The sequence below is a fragment of the Vanessa cardui genome, chromosome 1, assembly GCF_905220365.1.
Source record: "Vanessa cardui chromosome 1, ilVanCard2.1, whole genome shotgun sequence".
Classification (NCBI taxonomy): Eukaryota; Metazoa; Arthropoda; class Insecta; order Lepidoptera; family Nymphalidae; genus Vanessa; species Vanessa cardui.
Window position 1 is genome coordinate 15,752,155 of NC_061123.1, and position 21,763 is coordinate 15,773,917.

General features: G+C 31.8%; 1 protein-coding gene across 4 annotated transcripts in view; it reads right to left on the reverse strand.

Annotated features, from left to right (window-relative positions):
• Positions 1 to 111: 111 nt before the first annotated feature.
• The window catches only part of LOC124543958, a 129,684-nt gene continuing 108,032 nt past the window's right edge, over positions 112 to 21,763 (reverse strand). For 3 of the 4 annotated variants that reach the window (XM_047122300.1, XM_047122304.1, XM_047122305.1), the window contains exons 16-21: positions 5,754 to 5,899; positions 5,418 to 5,532; positions 4,958 to 5,080; positions 4,448 to 4,583; positions 3,074 to 3,245; positions 112 to 1,543 (exon numbers count right to left, since the gene is read on the reverse strand). In XM_047122300.1, the coding sequence (XP_046978256.1) occupies positions 1,450 to 1,543; positions 3,074 to 3,245; positions 4,448 to 4,583; positions 4,958 to 5,080; positions 5,418 to 5,532; positions 5,754 to 5,899 (786 nt within the window). In that variant the 3' untranslated portion in view covers positions 112 to 1,449. Of the gene's footprint in view, positions 1,544 to 2,320; positions 2,369 to 3,073; positions 3,246 to 4,447; positions 4,584 to 4,957; positions 5,081 to 5,417; positions 5,533 to 5,753; positions 5,900 to 21,763 lie in introns of all 4 variants that reach the window. The other variant, XM_047122309.1, reaches the window with a different exon arrangement.

Genomic DNA, 21,763 nt, shown 5'->3' on the forward strand with positions numbered 1-21,763 from the left:
GAACATATTTTAATGAGGATAATTTTATGTCAAATAGTGAATAAGAGACAGAAATAATTATTATAAAAACTATTCTAATTTCAAAATTAAGATAGTTATTAAAAAAAAAGCATTTTAAAATACCAATGTTTATTACAATTTTAATAATCAACATCTTCACAAATTTACATGCACCATTCGTGTTTATTTACAAAACTTAATATTAATGAATATAGCGTTCCATTAATTTTAGTACCTAATGATTAATATATTAAAATAATACTTATTCAATATTATATTATCTGTTAATACGAGCACCCACATTAGATGAGGCTGTTTTATTTTATCTGTGCTTTGACACAAATAAATATAATTATACAGTTTATCTTAATTCGTGTAACTGGCATTGATCACACGTCAAATTTATCATTATTGCTTAAAAGATCCCAATATATTTAATTCTTGTTCTTATTTTTTGTAATTAAAGTCTATCTAATGCTTATGCTCGTCACTTGTTAAAATCATATGTATATAATATATTAATTTTGTATTATTTATATATATATAAAATTCATTACAGAAATAATTAAATTTAAATTGAGCATTACACAATAAAATATTTCATTTTTAATATTATTTTTAACAGGCAGCACTGAATGATATGGCCAGTTTAAGTGTTGTAAACGGATTAAATATTGACAAAATATTGCTTTTATTGTACAAATATTGCACCAAATAATTATTTATGCTAGAAATAATGCAACTACATATCTGGATCATGTTATGTGATTTGGCCATTTTTTTAAATTATTTTTTCAAATATTTTTGACATGACACACAGTATGAAGTGGTTGTAACGTTTCTAATAGTTCCAATATTTCATTAAACGTAGGCCTAATTCCTCTGTATTTCATTATTTATGTATGTTTGACAGGTTCCGTTCGTATCAATTTAAAGGTGTGTTCACATACAAAAGTGGAAATCGATGTGACCGATCATTAGGCGTAGCTCAGTGCTGTTAACCCACTTTATACTGCGCCCAGGTCTTTGTGTTCACGATGACTTGTATCTTCTTTATTGGGCAAAGTTATATTTGAATATTCTCTATACTTCAATATATTGCATAACATGACAGAAAATATACAGTACTTAGCGTATAATTTAAATTTACTTAGCACCTTCCTTATTTCTAGAAGTTAGTAAGAATACAGTTAAGTCTAGATTAAAGCTTCAATATTTCGCTTATAAACGGAAGACGGTTATTGCATTGACGATCATAACCTAGAAGTCTAAGATTTACGATACATTTACATTATAATCGAGTGATAAACTAAATGGTGACATAATTTAGAAACCACTAAGTATTGTGATCTGAGAGGTCCAAGGTGAAATGTCATTTTTGTCCAATTTTTAAACAGTTTGATATATTTTGTTCATATGAGAGACACGTCCGCTCTGCTCGGCTGTTGGTTAGCGAATGGCGACGGCGGAGCGTGAGGGGCCCGAAGGCCGGAGAGTGGGAACAATGGCTGGCTCCTCTGCATCTTCTTCTTTAGTGGGTTCTCTGTTAACCGTACCCAAAATTTAAATATTAATTATTAGTAAAAAAAAAATTACATTCATACATTTGAAGTTGAAGTTATTTCAGTTGAAAATTGTTATTGAATTTCGATTGTCATTTGTAAATTACACTTAAGTTATAAAAATCTGTTGCTATATTTATGTAAGGAAGCATTTTCACTTTTCATACAATATACAAACATTGTATTTGCGTTAAGTAATCACAATTGAACGTTTCGATTGTGTTAGTTTCAATAAGCTATTTCAATCAAAACCAACGTTAAAAGCATTCTAGTTTTACACCTAGTCGATTGATAAAAATAATTTCCTTTTCATTTCATGCAAATTTAAATTATTTGGTATTAATTTTCTCTTTCAGCGGTCATGCAAGGCGGAAATAAATAAAAAAAAAACATATGCACTCTAAAAAAGTAAACAAAATTGGTAACTACTCTAATAAAGTACAAAAGTAAATTATATTGTACTAGTTTTATATAAGAAAGTTTTATTTATTAAAGTTGATGAATTAATACTAAGTATAACCTTTTCATACAATTTACTAGCTACCGGAAATAGCATGTATATAGTATAGCTATTTATTTTTCATTCAATAGATATATCATATAAATTTATTCAAGACAAAAATATACTGACTAAATATATTTTGGTTAATTTTTTATTACTTAATTTTTTTTAGATTAATGTTTAAAATATTCTTTTTTTTTAAATTAGCTTTTTTTTAATCTAATCTATTTACACATAAGCTTTAGTAAGCACTCACCGTTCTCATGGCGCAAGGCTAGTTAATACATGCTACTGGTATCACCACCTTGGGAAAAAATCAACTGTTAAACTAAGTACTACATTTCTCACAACAAATTTTATCTCATAGTTACGTATTGTAAATATGTAACTGTATGTACAAAACTGTACTTCTATGTATTATAGGCTTTATTTCAGTTATCATATTAGAAAATATTGAAATAAGATTTATTGTGTTTTTCTGTATTTTAAATAATTATAACTTAAATTAGTGCAAGCGTTCTATATCGTGCAATTAGTCTAGATATTATCTAATTATAATTAAGTAGCGGTAATATTAGAAATAGTTATATGTCATTTTTTTAAGTATACACTTATCAACTAAATTAAGCGCAATCATAAATAGCAAAGGTTTATTTCTTAGTAATTACTGACGTGAATCATAACTTAGAAACACGTCAATACTTGCGAAACTAGTTGGATTACAATTTTATATTTCATTTATATGGTTTATCCGAGTAGATTTTGCACATAAATATAGTATTTATGTGCTCAATCTTTGACTTATCTGACAACGCCCCAAAACGATGTCATATAGTAATCACATTCTTATTATATTGCCATATGAAAGACAAACAAAAAACTAATTCCTCATAATATTTTTTTAGTAGGCAACCCAGAGACAACTGTCAGGAAGTACGATTTCTCTGCATAGTTTATCTAGTAGTTGTGTATCAAAGGTACGGGATGGGCAAGCAGCGGCGCCGGGTACCTGATCTTGATGGGCTGCCGCAGCGACAGGTCGGAGCCGGACGAGGAGGAGGCGGGCGAGCGCGCGGCCAGCAGGCGCGGCGCGCGCGGCGTGCGCGGCGAGCGCCCGCGCGCGAACTCCAGCCGGTAGTTGTCGGAGCGCGGGCTGCCGCTGAACGCCTCGCCCTCGCCGCCTGCCCCCGGAAGCTCATTATTATGTACACGCGGAGGAAGCGAAGACCCAATGCAGTCACAGGCGCAAAGGATTTCCCTTGGTTGACGGCGTAGCGGAGGGTTGACTTGTACATATTTTACAGAGTCTAGAAACGGCTGTCACTTATCATTTGAAGGATTCCATTGCCCATAGGCGTATATTACGCACGTACATAGTTTTTACGTGCCCTATAAGTATAGTTACAGGCGTGCAAGATTAAGTATTAACGATATATATTTTTTTAAAAGTATACTGGGCTACAACAAAAACCTATCTATAATACTGTCTGCTACTGCTGTTTTATAAGTAAATGTTCGTTAAATATTATCAACAAAAGATTAATCATCACACATTATAGATTACATACATACATACATACGATACATTGTAAGTTAAGAAGTTAATTTGTAATTTTAGATGCTTAAAGAACTCTTGTCTTGACATGTTTATCAACAACAAAGTATACTCGAATGTTCAAGTTTCATAACACTCATATTATTTCTACCGATCAATATACTATCATTACTTTACGGTCGAGAAAAGTCGAACATGTTTTGATTTCACTTGTACATGTGACCTTTTGAAAGCACTATCTATAAAAATCATCGTACACAAAGTGTGTCACGGTGGCAAGGACGCGGAGTGGGCGCGGTGGTAACGTGCATCCGGTGAGAATCGTTAGCATTTAGCTTGTGTAACTTGACCCGGCTGCTTTAGGGTCGGTAACTAGTATTCCATGTTTTAGAGATCAACGAGAATTTGTTAAATTTTTCAATAATAGATTGCACTTAATAGAACTATTGGTATTTGCTAGGAAATTTTAATTTTCTTAATACATTTGTAATTTGTTTTTTTTTGATGCAATGCTTCTAAATCGAACTAATAATAACAATGTGTATCACCAATTTACAAATCACAGGAAAATATAGGCATAATTTGTAATTATGTTTAAATAAATTCGGAAGATGATAATGAAACAAAATGTACATTTTATATTATTTTCAGTTGTATAAAAATTTTGCAGCGGAAGGCTCTTTACAATTGAGCTTTGCATGTACACTTGCTCTGGCGAATAAGCGACCCTCAAAAATTTCTAGAAATTTATTAGAATCTTAAGCGAACGCGACGAAAGCGTAACAGGTATATATGTAGTTAATATTCGGGAAGTGGTAAGCTACGTACCGGTGTAGTGGTGTGCGGAGGGCATGCGCGCGCAGGCGGGCGGGTGTGCGTGCGCAAGCGCAGCCTGCACGGCCCAGTCGCGGTACACGCGCGTGCCGTTCTCTGTGCGCCACTCCGACAACTCCACGCAACGAATCTAGATACCACAGATTATAATAATTATTAGTATATTTAGTCATTACTTTAAATAACAGTGAATCGCTTAGAAAACACTACAAAAGCCTGTAAATTTTCCATTTCTTGGCTCTCCCTTTGAGGAGAAGGTTTGGAATATATTCCACCGCGCTGTTGCAATGTGAGTTAGTGGAATATACACATGGCAGTAATTCTATGAAGTTAGACACATGCAGGTTTCCTCACGATGTTTACTTAGAAAACAAACTCACGTATTGTTTTAAAGTTTTCGCGGTTACTCTTTAACATGTATTCTTTGCAGAGTATTGCGCACAAAAATTGTTAAGAGTTTATGTTCTGTTGATATTTTTACAGTAATAAATAGTAATTAATCACCGGTGTTGAACTTTTGCTCCTCCCGCTGCCTTCAGAGGACGCGTTGCTGTGTCTCTGTTTCCCATCGCGCGCTCGCTCGGGAGCCGGTGATTCGCGACACGAGCCATCTGGCTCATCTCTCGTCTTAAACACAATTAAACTCGTTTTATTAATCAAAAAAAGAGTCATGTCTATTATTCAGAATGTTTTATGCATGCAGAAACGCTGATAGAGAAAACGCAATGACAGATATTTATCCGTAATTTCATAGATATACTTTTAAACAAAACAATAAAGAAATTTCTTAAAACGTTATGTGACGTTTTATTACAAAAAAATAGTTGACAGTCAAAAAGATACAATTGACATTTTCTAGCACAGCTGTTGAGAAAAACCTTTTATGTCCAAATGATTTGATATATCATCGTGCGTAATATGAAGGAGATGTGTGTCTCTTGCAAGACGAAACTCAAAGCTATACCTTATTTTGATTGGTGGCTACTGGTAGGCTGTTAGCTCCACTGCTGACTAATCGCAGTTGCTGACGAATATTCGCCTTTTCCCTCGCCCTCTTTCGCTGGAACTCTTCTTCCACTCTGAAAACATTATTAATACGGCGATTAATTTTCAATTAAAGGTATATTTATATTGCCCTAAAGATTTTAAGTTTTGTCATAAATTCGATATCACCCTTAATTATTTTTTCTTAATTAGAAAATAGAATATTCTTCTTTTTTTAAATAAATACTTAACTGATGTTGTAAATGTGATATTTTGTTTGATGATTTTCCTTAACGATTTTGTTTATAATTCCTACCTCCTCATGGCCTCCAGCTCTGTTCGCCTCTGTTGCTCCTTGAGGTCTGCCTCGCGAGACAGCTTCTCAGCCAGACGTCGCCTCTCCAGTTGTCTGACAGTCGACTGGAATGTGAACCGCTTGCCTCGGCTAGCGTTTGCGTTACGCTGTAAAGAATAAAAAAACATATTTTTCAAATATTTCGTTAGCATTTTTCGAATATGGTTACTCGTTTGGGTAAATGTAAAATTTAAATTGATACGATATTAATTCTTAGTAACGTCTTGTTGAGAGCATTCTAGGGTTATTGTAAAACGACGACTACAAGAAACTTTAATTGTATGTGTATAATCAAAAATAAAAAATTCAGCGACTCCTGTCGTAAGTTTCTGCAATTTTTATTTAAATTGGGTTATTTTTTAACAATATACATAGGTACACAAGATAGATAGGTAGTGATCATTGAAATGATCAATGTTCACAATGTTTAGGTACATTATACAAATTGGATACATAATTTCTATGAACTCTGTCTAATCTGTATTCGTTTTTGGAAATCATGACATACGATGGATGAACCAAAATAATATTCATATGAAACCTAAATAACAAGAGACCATTACAAGGTTGACCTAGAATCCTAGATCGTTGAAGCATGCAACTGCATTGTAGTAAAGAGGTCGTAAACTGTGCAGTTTTTAGTCTACTAGACAAAACTAGAAATGTCAATGTGATTATTCCAATATAAGCACGGCGAGGCTAATTAGGTTTATGCTTTCATTGTTTTATGTTGTCGTATATATGTAATGCAATTGAGAAAACGATTCAAAACAAGGTATCCTAAAGACCAAATGTTATAAACTAAAGATAAGGTTTAGACATTAATATGCATTGATTTACCATTGGACAAGATCAAACTAACACCATCAAATAAAATATTATTCATAATGATTTCTTTATCAATTTTTATAATTCATCTCGTACCTCTCCTCTCACGCGACATGTCATTCGATATTCAAATTTTACTCATAATATTCGAAAAAAAGGAACACGTAATGACGTCATAAAAACAAAAGCAACATTGGAATCGTTTATGGCTAATACCGTTTAGGTATTTTGATTGAACATTGACGAAAGAAAGTCGCCAGTCTGCGAGACTCTTAAAGAAACCGTACAATATTGTATGGAAGTTTGTCGAATAACAAAAGTTTTACCACAATAGTACAGTAAATGGTAATTACAGACCTAGTTGTTATTGTAGCGAAAGTAAAAGCTGGTTCTTTGTCAGAAACCGCACATTTGGTTCGGTAGTTTTCAGAGCGTGCGAATCGGGATACTGCGTTGGTAATTATGGCGTCTTGAATTCGAAAATAATTTAAAAACGCTTGTGCATCAGATCCGAATACGAACGCAGTTAAATATATATTAACAGTTAGAATCGTTGCCCTTAATCGTGACAGATACAAAATATTGCACTGTAAAGTAATTATATCTATGCCACAAGTTTTATGTTTGGTATTAGGGCTTTGCCTTGGTGGTAGGACTTTGTTTAGGCCCTTCTGATTAGGTACAACACACTCATCATGTAATATACCCAAACGGTAATGTTTAGTATTGTTTTGTTCCGATTTGAAGAGTGAGTGAGCCAGTGTAAGTTCAGGCACAAGGGATTTAACATCTTAGTTCGCAAGGTTGATGGCGCATTGGCGTGAAGATGACATGGCATCAGTTGGCCTATATGCCGGCCAGTTTAGCTGATGAGTGGGTCGTCCCTACTCGGAAATTTACACAAAACAACCTAGCTAATAAAGCAACTGATGTGTTTTTGACGGATCTTCCCAGAAACTGCATTCCAAGATTCTATTCATTGAAAAAGGTTAACTCAATATATATGTATATGTGTAGTTAAAACCAATAACAGAACATATGACGTAGTTGTTTATTTATCCTCAATAATTTCATATCAATATTTTCCTTCAACCTTCAACGATTAAATGAATTAAAACTGCATTTTATGAATAATTATTATAGAGTAATAGAACTAAGATCTAACAACGCTATTTACATCGCGTGATTTTACATATTGCATTATTGTATGTAACATAAAGTATAAATAAAAAAAGGAAGGTAAATCTATAAAGGTCACTGTTCCATTGCGGTTGGCAGAATATCGTATAAATTAGAAGTCGACAGTATTTAAACCACCTTTTATTCCACCACGGAACTTCAATTAATAATCATCATTACTGTAATTATTATTATTTATCACAATATAAAAACCACATTATTATGTTTGTGTATTGTCGAAAGTAACTTTCAGATTTTTATTAAATTGGAACAGCTTTTCATAAATCCAGTATGACATTAGCAATCATGCCTCAGTCTCGAGCCAATAGCGACTATTAATTATTAATAATGTAGCCATGAACTGATTGATCAGACATTTAAGATTGAGATTCTATTAATAACACATAATTATGAGCAATATATAATACAAGGAAAAATTAACTAGATACCATCACAATGAAGGTTTATTTAAGTACATCTTTTTCCATAAAACTTATCCATGATAATTCATGAATGGAATGAATGAAAGTTATGAATTTTTTTTTAACAGAATAGGTTTTTAAATGCTTAAAGCAATAATAGAAGTAATGCCAAAGTCTGGGAACAGTGGCACCCTTCAGATCATCCACATCCTTGTGCCATATTTAAATTAAAAAAAATATCTTTATTAATAAAAGTTCTGATTGAGGATTTATTTGAGACGCTGATTGGTCGAACTTTTTCTACGTAAAGGCCTCAAGACAATTGAATGACAGCAAGTAAGTTTTAGATATAACTCGAGAACTCTTAAATATAATCAACCTGTTTTCCAATAAGACAGAATAAATCTTTTTTTTTTTAAATTATTTTATTTATTCTATTCATTTATTTAGTTTCTTATAAGTTTATTGTGGTATTAAATCTAATCAAATAAAATATGGCCGACCCGCCCCCTGTCTTAGGGTACATAGTATAAAACAAAGTCGCTTACTTTGACCCTTTATTTCTATGTATGCTTAAATCTTTAAAACTACGCAATGGATTTTAATGCGGTTTTATTTAAGAGATAGAGTGATTAAACTAGAAGGTTTTTATATATAACACGTGGGCTATGTAGTAAAGAAACACTAATAATTTTAAAAGTTTCCACTGTGATGTCATAACATTGCATCCATGCGAAGCCGGGGCCGGTCGCTAGTTAAAAATAAAAAGAAGCATGAAGGTAAAATCACTTGCCTTACAAAATAGTCGCTTCGGGTCGCGGTCTAATACTTGTTTAAAATTAATACTGTAAACACGTACTGTTTATTGCCGAGGCTCATTTTAGATCTTTATCTTAAACATCCTTTTTACGCAAAACGGCCTCACTTGTTATAATTGTAGCATAGTTATTATATTTTTTGGATTGGTTAATACAACTATTATAATGTAATGTAATCGAATTTCTATAAAATACATATATTTAATTACTTCCGAAATCAATTATTATTTGATTGAATAATTATTATATTTTCGCATTCGTATTAATGTATCATCAGTTGTTTTTTTTCCAGTGCTCTTAGTGGTAGGTCTAACGTATAATCTTAACTTCACCCTTAAGAACTTACTGCTTAAAATGGGATTAATCTTTCTTCTCTGTCGTACTCGTAACATCACGACGAAAAGATTTACATAATTATAAAATATTTTTTTAAAAAACTTACTATCCAGACCAACCAAAGAGTTTAATTTAACTATATTAATTAGGCATGCAATTAACAGCCTACCCTTATTACTAACCTGCCTGAATTGTTATTCAGGCATTTGAATGTTTTCAATGCATACATTTTCTATACATAAAATAGGCTTAATAATTGCTGTACTTTCATGAAAATACAGGCTATTTAAAAGCTTAATTGAACTAGTTAGATGTAGCTTATATATTTATTTTCTAATTCGTGTTTAAGTAAATAAAGTAATAAGGGCAAAAGGGTAGAGTCGCGAGCAACAACTAACACCAATAAAACCTTAACCGACAGATCATAATCTCTGGTACATGATTACACGTCAATTACAGTCACGTGCGTCGAGAGCACGGATCGAAGAGTATTCTGGAAGTTGTATCAAAAATATTCAGCTAACAGGCCTCTATTGAAAGAGTCTAATTTTTTTCATATTTTTTTTTTATTAACGTTTGAACTTCATTTTAAATTGCCATTTTCATTGCCCAATGCGTGTTGTTAAGTCACATCGAAAAAAATAAGGGTTTAAGTAAAAAATCTCTGAGAAAGTAAATTATGTATGGTAAAAAGTTGAGCACCCTGTGTGAAATTTATTGTTTCTTAAAATTTAAATGCAAACAAAAAAGAAATAATTTTCCAAATCGTTGCATATATGTCAGAATTTTAAGGTAACAAACAAAATAATATAATCGATATCAGAACATCCTTTCTTTACCCAATTCGGTTAAAACAGAAAATTGTTTCTGTTCATTAATTAATTTGACAAAAATAAAGAGTTTCTTTCACCGGTTCTTTTAAGGTCATGGTGTCTATTTTTGGTGGTAGTATATAATTTGTCCATCAATAAGTAAGTGTATTGCTATTGAATAAAGAGTATGAGTTTGGTTCATATGACTACAACTGAATGTCTCATACTAAGATACCACTTTTGAATGAATCCTGTTCTGTGCATCAGATAGCAGCATAACAGCAGTCACGCGCAAGTCATGCTCCATCGGCCATAGCGTGATGGCGCTGCGTGCCGAATGTCGCCGCAATGAGAACTCGAGGAATAGTCACAGAATCGTGTACCTACTTATCATTACTTTTTTTAATAACAGGGTAAAGGTCATTATTATTCGACAACCCTACGAAAGAGGTTAACTCTCAAATTTATTGATATCGATGTTAGAAGTCCTGCCCCATGGGCTTTGAATAATAAATAAATAAAAATGAGAAAACAACACATGCATTACTCTGATCCCAATTTAAGTAGCTAAAGTACTTCTATTATGGAAAATCAGAAGTAACGACGGTACCACAAATACCCAGATCCAAGACAACATAGAAAACTAATGGAAATCTACATCGACTCGGCCGGGAATCGAAACCGGGACCTATTAGTAGCGTACCCATGAAAACCGGTGTACATACTACTCGACCACGGAGGTCGTCAAATATTGAATTTGAATATATATATTTTTTATAGTCTATTTGAAATATTTATAATTAATTATTCTCCTCACAACATAACATCCTATAAAATTAAAAAAAAACGTTTATTTAAATTATTTTAAGCAGTCATACCTATTTTAAGTAAGTTCATATAGGCCTTCAAACATTTTGTGTTTACTTTCATGTTTGCAAACAGTACGAAGGACATACAAACATGAATTGAAATCGAATTCCTTAAAGGTGTGATCCTTAATCGTATTGACATACAACGAGGTGTCATAAACGGCACGGCGCCGGCTTTCTGTCAGCCATTTTAAATTCAACTCACATTGAAATGTACCAAATATACGAGCGGTTATAACCTGATTGGTGGATCGACCTATTATATTGAACTACTTTTCGCCCCTGGTTTCGCCTACTTGTAACGGTTTTAGGTATAAAATACCTATATACCTATCTCCATTATCGTAGCGAAATCTTTTTGTCAATTTCATCAAATTCGATTCAGATTTTAGCCGTGAAAGCGTAACCAACAAACGGACAGTTATTTTCATATTTACAAAATATAGTATTTTTTATCATTTTATGTATAAACATATAATGTATTAAATAAGAAATCTTATTATATGAAATTATTACTCATTAATTCAGTTTGGTCCTAAAGATTTTCTCATACTTTATACCAGTAATTGATACTTTGCTAGTTAATTTATATATTTATAATTACTGATTTATAAAAAAAAACAAAGACCTTCGATGAGAAATAAAATAACAAGTATTTTCAATACTATATACTAAAATCAATTTAAAAAAATGGAAATATACCAATGTAATTCAAGTCACAATCATTTACCATAAATTAATTGATTAATTATAATTTTAAATTATATTTTTTAATCTTAATGATAGTCAATACTACTACTAATTTCAAATAAAATGCAGTAGCAGATTATTTCGTTACGTTTTATTCTATAAAATGACGATTCACTGATTCGTCCAAAAACCGAGTGGTTTACAACGAATATAAAATAAGTTTTTTTCGTATAATCCGTCATTATTTTTACTTTTAAGATACATTATAAACGGATGAGGCACCGGCGTTATGGTAGTTTTAGCTTTCATATTTTTTATTCGCAATAAAAACTACATATATTATGAAAATAATCATATTTAATACAAAAAAAAGTTGCATATAATATTAAATTTTGACTCATATTTAAATAATTTAAATACACGTGTGTTGCTATGATGATCTTTCAAGTTCAATTATAGAAATAACAAAAGATTAGCGGACAAAAAACTAATAATAAAAATTCATATCATAAAATAACCAAATTGTAATTCGATACATTCTCCGTTGTTTGAACATTTGAAATCATTTCCTAACAGCAAACTCGCTGCATTAAAATACACAAATATTGACAAACATCGCCTTGGGTTCTGTTATTTGTTTTCGAGCTGCTTTAAATACACTTCATATCTGAGTTTCATCTTCATCAATACGTAGTATAAAACAAAGTCCCAATATCCCTGTGTATGCTTAAATCTTTAAAACTACGCAACGGATTTTGGTGCGCTTTTTTATTAGTGGAGAATTAAGCAAAGAAACAGTGATAACTTTAGAAGTTTCCACAGTGATGTCAAGCCGGGGCGGGTTGCTAGTTGCTCAATAATTAAGATTTATAGATTATATTTCATAAAATCTAACTATAATTCTTTAACGACTATTAGTACCTTTAAATTGTAAAGTTACAGTTTTAAATTTGAAAGCTACCATACCGTAACCAACGAGTGAACGATGTACGATAGAATGAGTGCATCTTAACACGCTTATGATTGCGGATGTAAACCCGGGCAAGTGTAGTTTCGATCCATAAGCATCTCTGAATTTTCGTGTGCTTTATTTTTATGATTCATCTCGTGGTCTGCGGTGAAGGAAAACATCGTAACGTAACTTGTATGTATTTAATTTCAATGAAAATCTGCCACATGTTTTCAGCAACTTGTATTGGATCGACGTGTGAAATAAAATCTAAACCTATTTCAAGGAAAAGTAAACCTAAGCACAACAGTAGGATAATAACAGGCTGTTACTTTACTAAATCAACGGTTCCGAATGTGTATTGCAACGAAAATAAGAGGTAAGAAGCCCAGTACTCCTCATGAGCAATTTATTTAGGTGTAATAATTAAACACTGTTTTTCTTATTAATATTGCATGAATTTTAATGACTTCAAAACCCCACCCGACGCCATCATTTTTAGCAACGTTTATCGAGTAATATGCCTTGGATATAATAAGATGTGCACTGTCATAAGAATTATAAAATAATACACAATTGACATAGTTGATAATTGTACCAATGTAAATTTCATGAATAATCATCATAAGATTGTCCATATGTTACCATCTTTATTTACCTGCGCTACAATAACATTTTCCTTAAGAAAAGACGAGTAAAATTATAGCGCAATATAAACAATTATAATTCCACGCGTATTCAAAACAATTGGCCGATCCATATAGAGATTGGTATTTCAATTGTTGAACTGCACGCCTCATTATTATTCAGTGTTTTTGAATTGATACAGGTCAAGTCTCTATAGTTTTATTTTAATTTGAAGACATTAAGACGATAATCAGCGTTAAATCAGCAGATTATTATCCTTTATTTTAAACAGATTACTTGAAAGTACTAGACGAGTTTTGCCAAGAGTTGCTAATACAATCAAGCAATTAAGCGCCTCAACTATATGTAATAATGTGTTATATAACTTTAAAAGCTTTTCTAAGTAAGGTGTGCCTGTGAAGCCTGTCTCGGCAGGTCAGATCTTATAATATTTTCTTCAACCAAACAGCAATAGTATTTAGTATTGCTGTGTTCCTATTTGAAAAGTGACTGGGCCAACGTATTATTTACTGAGTATTGTTTTATTCCGATTTCAAAAGTGACTGAGCCAAATTATTAACAAAAGACATAGCCAGTTGATTCCCAATGTTGGTGAAGCATTGGCTTTACAGGGCCAATTTCTACAGGGGTGTTAATTAACCATAGAGTTCCCATTTGCCAATATCTGTATAGCGATGTGATCCACACAACACAAGTATTTCATCAGGTAATTAATTGAAAGCGAAGTAATAGACAAATCGGCCTCCCATTTTATGAGTATATGCTCAATTACTCGAAGCGACTCAAAGCATATAAGCCAATCAATACACGCCAAGTCTGTGTACATTCCGTTAGTCGTTAACCAAACATATGAAGTTGGAGGCGTCAGCGATATTTGGAGCAGCGGACAAACAGCAACGCTTGCACAGGTGGGTCGAAGAGGCGCTCTTGTCAACATAACGCGTTCTACGAGACCGTACTGAAGTGTGAATAGATGATTTTACAGATAATTTATATCTTCAATCAATCCAAAATACTTCCATCGTAATTATTTCAATTACGAATTTCCAGGACCAATATTTAATAATATATAGGTAGCCTATGATCTCATAGTATATAGTAAACAGACATTTAGCTATAATCCATATATAACTTATACTTTGATTAATTAAAATATTTATGTTTCTTTAATTGTATCAAATACCTGGGTAGGTACTCTCCACAAATATTTCGTCAAGCCGCAATGATTAGTATTGATGTCTTCAGTCATTGCAAATAAGTGAGCCAGTGTAACTACAGGCAGGTCATAACGTCTTAGCTACCAATGTTGGTGGCGCTTTGATGATGTTAGAAATAGTTTATATATTTTACAGCACCTATATCTATGGGTAAAGGTGATCACTTACGACGAAGTCTCTAATTTGTCCATCCCCTTATTAATGTTATTAAATATTAATTTAACATCCTATTGATGATGTTATTGCATTAGATAGAGTACTAATTTTCTTGCCGGTTCTTCTCAGTAGAATCTACAATTATTTGTGATGACGTTTCAAAAGCGCATAAAATATAAATGACCAAAGAATGTTTTGATTTTTGATTCTATACGGTCTCGTAAACGTCGTTTACATGATAACAGTACCGAATTAGTGGCAATTAAGAAATAGGCGGTAAGCGCGATAATCGACAGACTGTTAAGTGAGATTCGAGATAGCATCCAACAGTTCACATAACGGAGAGACGTAAAGTAACTAGGGCCTAACTGCTGGAATAACTATATGGAAAATATGGAATTCAATACGTGATGGAATTATAAAACTTTTTTTAATCTGCAAAGATTAAAAATATTTTGAATTTGGAAGTAGGTGGCATTTCGTGAGTGTAGGTATGTAAAGTTAGATTAAACATTATTCCAATTAAACTTTTTAGAAAGTGATTGTTTTTTTGGGTTGTATGGATTTGTGGAATCCCGTCTGTCCTCAATCCTCAGATATTGTGTGACATTGTATTCTGATTTGAAGGGTTTGTGAGTAATTGTAGCAAAGGAAATAACATTTCAGCTCCTGCCTCCTAAGTTAGTTGCGAAGTGGCGAAATTATATTTAATATTTCTGGCAGCGCCAATGTCTATGTAAAATATTTGTGTTGTAAATGTACCTTTTTAAATTATAAATAAAAAAAAATATACATTTTCTCTTGCTTTTATATTGATAACTAGCAGTCGCCCGCGGCTTCGCTGACGTTTTATGATGTTGATTTGGTTGGTCATGAATTAGACAAAAAAGTAGCAAATTTTTTGCAGTTTGTTCTTGACAGACGACAGACAGACAGAGTTACTTTCATATTTATTTTATCACTATAAATTATTTCAAATGATTTCATTCGATGTTATTCAAAATATAAACAATATTAACGAAAATATTGCACAAATGAAGCGTAATAAATTATTTCTGGTAATAAAAACGAATTTCATACATTAACCCATTTAACTTAAAAATGAAATGTAATCGATTGAAAAATTCGTATGTAAATTAAACAAGAAACTAGCGATCGATAAACATATAATTTATTTGACGTCTCGGCTAATGCATTGGAGTTAGCAAAGAGTAAGGTGCGGTTACTTTATGACATTTATATTTTTTAATTTTTACGAAATTCATTTCAAAATTTGCGTTACGAAAGAGTATTTCTTATTTCGATATTCATTTCATTGTCTCTATGACTATTTTAATATTGAAATATTTCATGCACTAACCTAGTTACAGAAAATATTGAATAGCCGTGAAACAGAAACAAATGATTTAAATAACAAAGCCGAAGCCTTGTGTCTCTTCACACTGATCGTGATCGTATTGTTTACCTTTATAAACATTGTCACGTGTGTACATATAAATCATAAAATATAAATGGTTATAAATATATAAAAATAACCATTGTTCGCCATAAATTGACAAGTATTTTGATGGATAATGGTTATTAAAGTCTGTATTCATTTTCTACAATCTGCAGGAATGATTTCGCTAAAAGGGTGTAGGTAAAGGGAAGGTTGGGGCACACGCGCTATGAGAAATGACCAAACCGCGCAGTGCTAGAGTTAGCCGTAAAATGGTACCAACTCATTGTCAATGAGGATATCATATTGTTCTTGCTTACCAACGTCAGTTGGTACCGAAATTGGTTGTTACGGCATTTTATTAATTTTAAGTAAGAATGACTTTTCGTATTTAGTCTTTTTGTCGCAAGTTAGTATCACATTTGAAAATCGATCTTATCATCATTTATAAATATATTTATGTAAGAATCTCTAGAGATTAAATATTATCGATTGGGCGTATTTCTCGCACCAGGTATCGATTATTTTAAGTTGTGACATCAGTAATGGTGACCTGCACAAGGCCGGTCAAGCTGAGCAAACCCGAAACACGACAATATCACAAAACAAGTCTTTTATTGTGCAGATACTGTTTCCTTCTTCAAATTTTCTAAGTTAATTTTTTTGCGAATTGCAAGATTATAATTGCAAGCATTGTTCGCTCACTTAACTGATTTGTGTTTTACAAATTGCGCTGTTCTTTGGCTTTTTTACGCCGGAAAACAAATCCTGCCTTATTACCTTATTGTCGCGGAAGTCTGACCCGACAAAGAACTATTAACTCTAACACTTAACCTTTGTATAAAAATACATGTATTTGAATTGATTTGCAAACAAACAGACGAACATTAATTAACATCGTCATTATCTGTCCAGTGTATTAAGTTGTAGTTTAATTATAGAATAATTTATGTGTCAGGAAACGTCTGGCAAGGATATCTCATCAGATTACCGACTGGCTTTATTTTCCACCAGTATTATAGTCTGTGGATATGTTTTCGAAAATCCTAAATAACCCAATATTACGATCATGAACATTACTGAAAACAAAATGTAATGGAAAAATACTGACACACGTTAAATTCTTGTTTGGTTGTACAGTCAGAGTAGGAAAACCTTCGTCAGTTTTGGAATTCATTTCTTTATCAAGTCTTAAGTTCTTCGGACCTTTTGAATCTACACATCAAATCATTGCGACGCAACATGTCATTCTCGATCGGTAAAGCAGATTATTGCTCATACCGAGCACACGAAATTAGATCTTAAGGTGACGAACCTTTTCTGCCCTGACAGTACATAAAATTGTTTTCGCTAATGATGATTTCCCCTTTTACTGATTTCTGTCACGGATTTGAGCAGAATGTTGAATGAGCTCAAGATTGTGATCAAATAAACTCGCGATTCGAACCCAGGATATTGCGCCTTTGTGTAACCACTAGACAGCCTACAACTGAGCCGGTGACATACATTCGATGCAAACATTTGTACAAGTTTCGTTGACTACGAGTATTTGTTTTACTAAGAACATAACTTGCAGAGAAAACATTAAGTAATATACCTTTATATACCATTTGCATCACATATGGATTTTATTTAAACTTCATCTGTTCTAAAAGACTTATATTCATTAAATGCATAGTTTGTAACTTTAGTTTTGGAATTTTCTTCATGATACAGCGCGAAATGGATCTTAATCTATGCTTGCAAATCATCTTTGTTTTAGTTACCTGATCTTCTTTTTATTTTACTCTATACCATTTCCACCTTTAATACTGTAATTTATGAAAGGAATACAACGAAAACTATTCAGCCACCAAACGAGGTTATATATTACTGTTTTATTTTGAAGGTTGAAGGTAGAGATGGTATGATTTATAAAAATCCATAGAATTAAGGTATCTATCTTTTTAATTAACGATTATTTGCAAGTTACCAGAACTAAAACCATCGGGGTAAACAACAAAACATAAAAAAGCAGCTAAATTTGCCTTGTACGAGTCAAACCGCGCGGAGCAGTTAGTAGCTAGTTAATGTTTCTTTATGGCTTTGATCAGTGGTAACGCCTGAATACCCGGTATCCCATTTATTTCATCGGTAATTAAATTACAAATACAAAAAATCTGTTCATCTCACAGTCTGAAGCGTTAACTAATTACGATTACAAATAAAATTAATTGAGTTGGAATTAGTTAAATTATTACAGATCACTCGATCATCAGCGAGCTGTAACACCATTGTCATGACATCATGTCCGAAGGTCATGATGTCGCAATTGTTTGTATCACTATAAAAACTATTATAAGTGCCGGTTTGAGGACATATATTGATGTTTTATATTTATAACTAGCTGACAATCCTGACTTCGTACCTCCATTATTTTTATTGTACTATTCTTAATGTATTTCATTACTATTTATTATTAGGCGAATTATGTACATGTCTGTTGTTAAAAAATCACGCGTGTTTTTTAATTAATAATTTTTATTCTTAAGAAAAACTTTGATCTTTAATTTGTACACTTTGTAAATGCAAATGTTATTTTTATCTACTGTTTTTCTTTTATCTTTTGTTAAATACATACATGTAATAAAATATGTAGGTATATTACTTACATATTCAGTATTCTCTAAAATCAACATTCTTTTAATTGTTAAAATTATGTAACTTTTTTGAAATAAAACATGATGCTTTGTAATTATGCAGATATTATATCATCAAATAATCCGTATTTTGTAACTAATACTATTATTAAAACGTTTCATATGTTTTTATTTAAATTCGTTAATTAAAATGGTGCAGTGGATGAAACACGTCGCTTGTAATTGGAAGAAATCGTATTAAAACTGAAAAAACAAATTGCGAATCTGTATTTTTTGTTTTATACTTATTATAAATATATTTTTAAGTGTCGCATAATGTTATACGTTATTGGTAATTAGTATAAATGATAATTATTCGAGTAACATATTCTAGAATAAGTCATATTTCAAAACGAGAATAAGCGTAGAGCACTTGGTTGGAGGGAAGTTCCTTTCGCTTTATATTGTGACACAATGAAATCAATGAACAGTATTTGAGTACAATTTAATATCAAATTCATTTCATCAATCTTTCAAATTAAATCTTATGTAAATTAAAAATAAACGAGTAAACAAAGAGACAGAGAAACAGGAAAATTATAAGATCACCTGGTCATAACGCTTTTTCCAAACTTAACGATTAGGGACAGTTCCCTTGACTGCGTAAAATAATACGTAAAATGAAACATTTTCAGTTTTGGCAACACATCAAAACAAAAGTAATTCAATGATTGTAAAAAGTATAGGTTTATAAATTACCAGAAGTGTCAATTTAAATTAAATATTGTTAAACTTTAGTATATATATAAAAGCACAAAATATATATGCACTTGTTACAACTGTACACGTCTTATATAGTTTTATATAAGAGTTTAGATGTAGAAGTACATATAAAGAATTAGTTAGGGTACGTTTATCAGACGGAAACACAGCCTTCCGCGACCAAGCGAAGCAGCGTGGAAAAGTATGCTGAGCAATTATTAAAATTAGCAATTACTTTTGTAATTATGATAGATCAATCTTTATTGTCCGTAACGCTATTCTGCTTACATAACGAGAAGGAAGCGAAATACGCATTTTACTCGATTACAAAGTAGTAAATAGGGGTTATGGGTTTTAAGGAAACGATATATTATTGTAGATTATCGTATATGAATCTATGATGTTCAGTAAATTTATGAAATTAATTTTACATACATTTGGTTAGCACTTTTATTTTATATTAAAATATATCACTTATCAATTAGATTTGAAATAACCTGTAGATGTGATTGATATACATACACTATTTAATTTTTTAAATATATTTATGACAGTAATCTACCTTAACAATTAAGAAACTGAAATACTCAGACTCTTCATTTTGTTTACTGTCGAAAATGAAACTTATTATAAGAAAAACAATCTTATTTTCTTGTTTTTTTTTTGAGGAAAAATTATAAAAAAAAATGTTTAATTCACGTAATAACAGGAACTATTATAAAGAAAAGACTTAATTATAACATAATTCGTATGACGTTTAAAAAACTATGTAAAAATAAGACATACCTCAGACAAACACACACACTTAAATAAATATGAAACGAAATTCGAATCGCACCGCGCGAAGAGGACAGGTGCGCACGCGCAGACGAGCCCGAGTGATGCGCAGACCACGCGGCGCAACCACGTTTGTTTACCAACGATTTCATAACAAGCTCCGATTTGCAACTATGTCCGAGTTTTTATTCAAATATTTAGAATAAAATTTTAACAATTCTATATTATTATATATTTTGGTGTACCTTGTTGTATGTTGTAACATACGGCTAAATTAAAATGCTTATATTAATTTATTGTATTGTTTTTATTATTAATTAATGAAAAATATAGTATAACTTAAAGTGATTATTAGGTTGTATTAATGGCATTTAACAGCTTAAATACAAATGTTAATTATTATAATTAGAATTATTGATGTTAGGATTGAATAACTGATGAACAAATGTTATCCACACTTTGAGCATTTTGAGGTCTATCTTAATGCAAACCATTTGGATGAAACTCAAAATAGTAATAGTTAATTACGACATACATTATATACTCAGTATTTCTTATTTGTTCATCATGTACTGAGGTGATTATGATATCAAGCAAACTACATTATTCAAGTAGTCTCTAGAAACAATTGAATCGTTATAAGCAAGACCCTATTTAATTTAAAGCTACCGTCGGTTTGCAATGTAGATTATAGATGCAGATTATATCGAGAAAATCTACGAGAAACTCTAGCTACCCTTTCTACCAATTAAATAACGTAAATATGTTAATTGAGTACAATTCCATTTATGTATATTTGGTGTCTGAAAATTCAACAAATATGAATTCGATTGCGACTAGCGACCTGCCCCGGCTTCGCACGGGTGCAATGATATGACATCTTATTAGAAACTTCTAAAATTAACAGTGTTTCTTTATTATATTGTCTTTGCATTATATACAAAAACCTTCTTCTTGAATCAGTCTATTTAACAAAAGAACCGCTGCAAAATCCGTTGCGTAGTTTTAAAGATTTAAGCATACGTATGGATGTAGGGACAGAGAAAGTGACTTTGTTTTATACGATGTAATGATATTTACTGTCATTCGCTTTTGATTTTGTAGTCGCTTTCTTTGCTTCACTTTAATGCTTCGCGCGCTCCATCTCTCTTTTGTCTTTAATCTGAGCGGTTTTTATATTCAGAGAAGTGACGTCATTATGCTCATCATTAAATCATCCCGTGCATATTGACTTAGCCTTTTATAACAAGTTTTACGAGTATCATTGTGATATTATAATCATTATTCTCGAAACTTCTTTTCATTTTATTATTTAACAGATAATAAATAGCTTATAGATAGAGACAAATTATAGTCATTTGTAATAAATAAAATTATTAAGTTTTTTGAAACAAAATTAGACATTCCAACGATGTGACCCGTTTCCAGGAGGCATGAGGAAATTCCTCATAG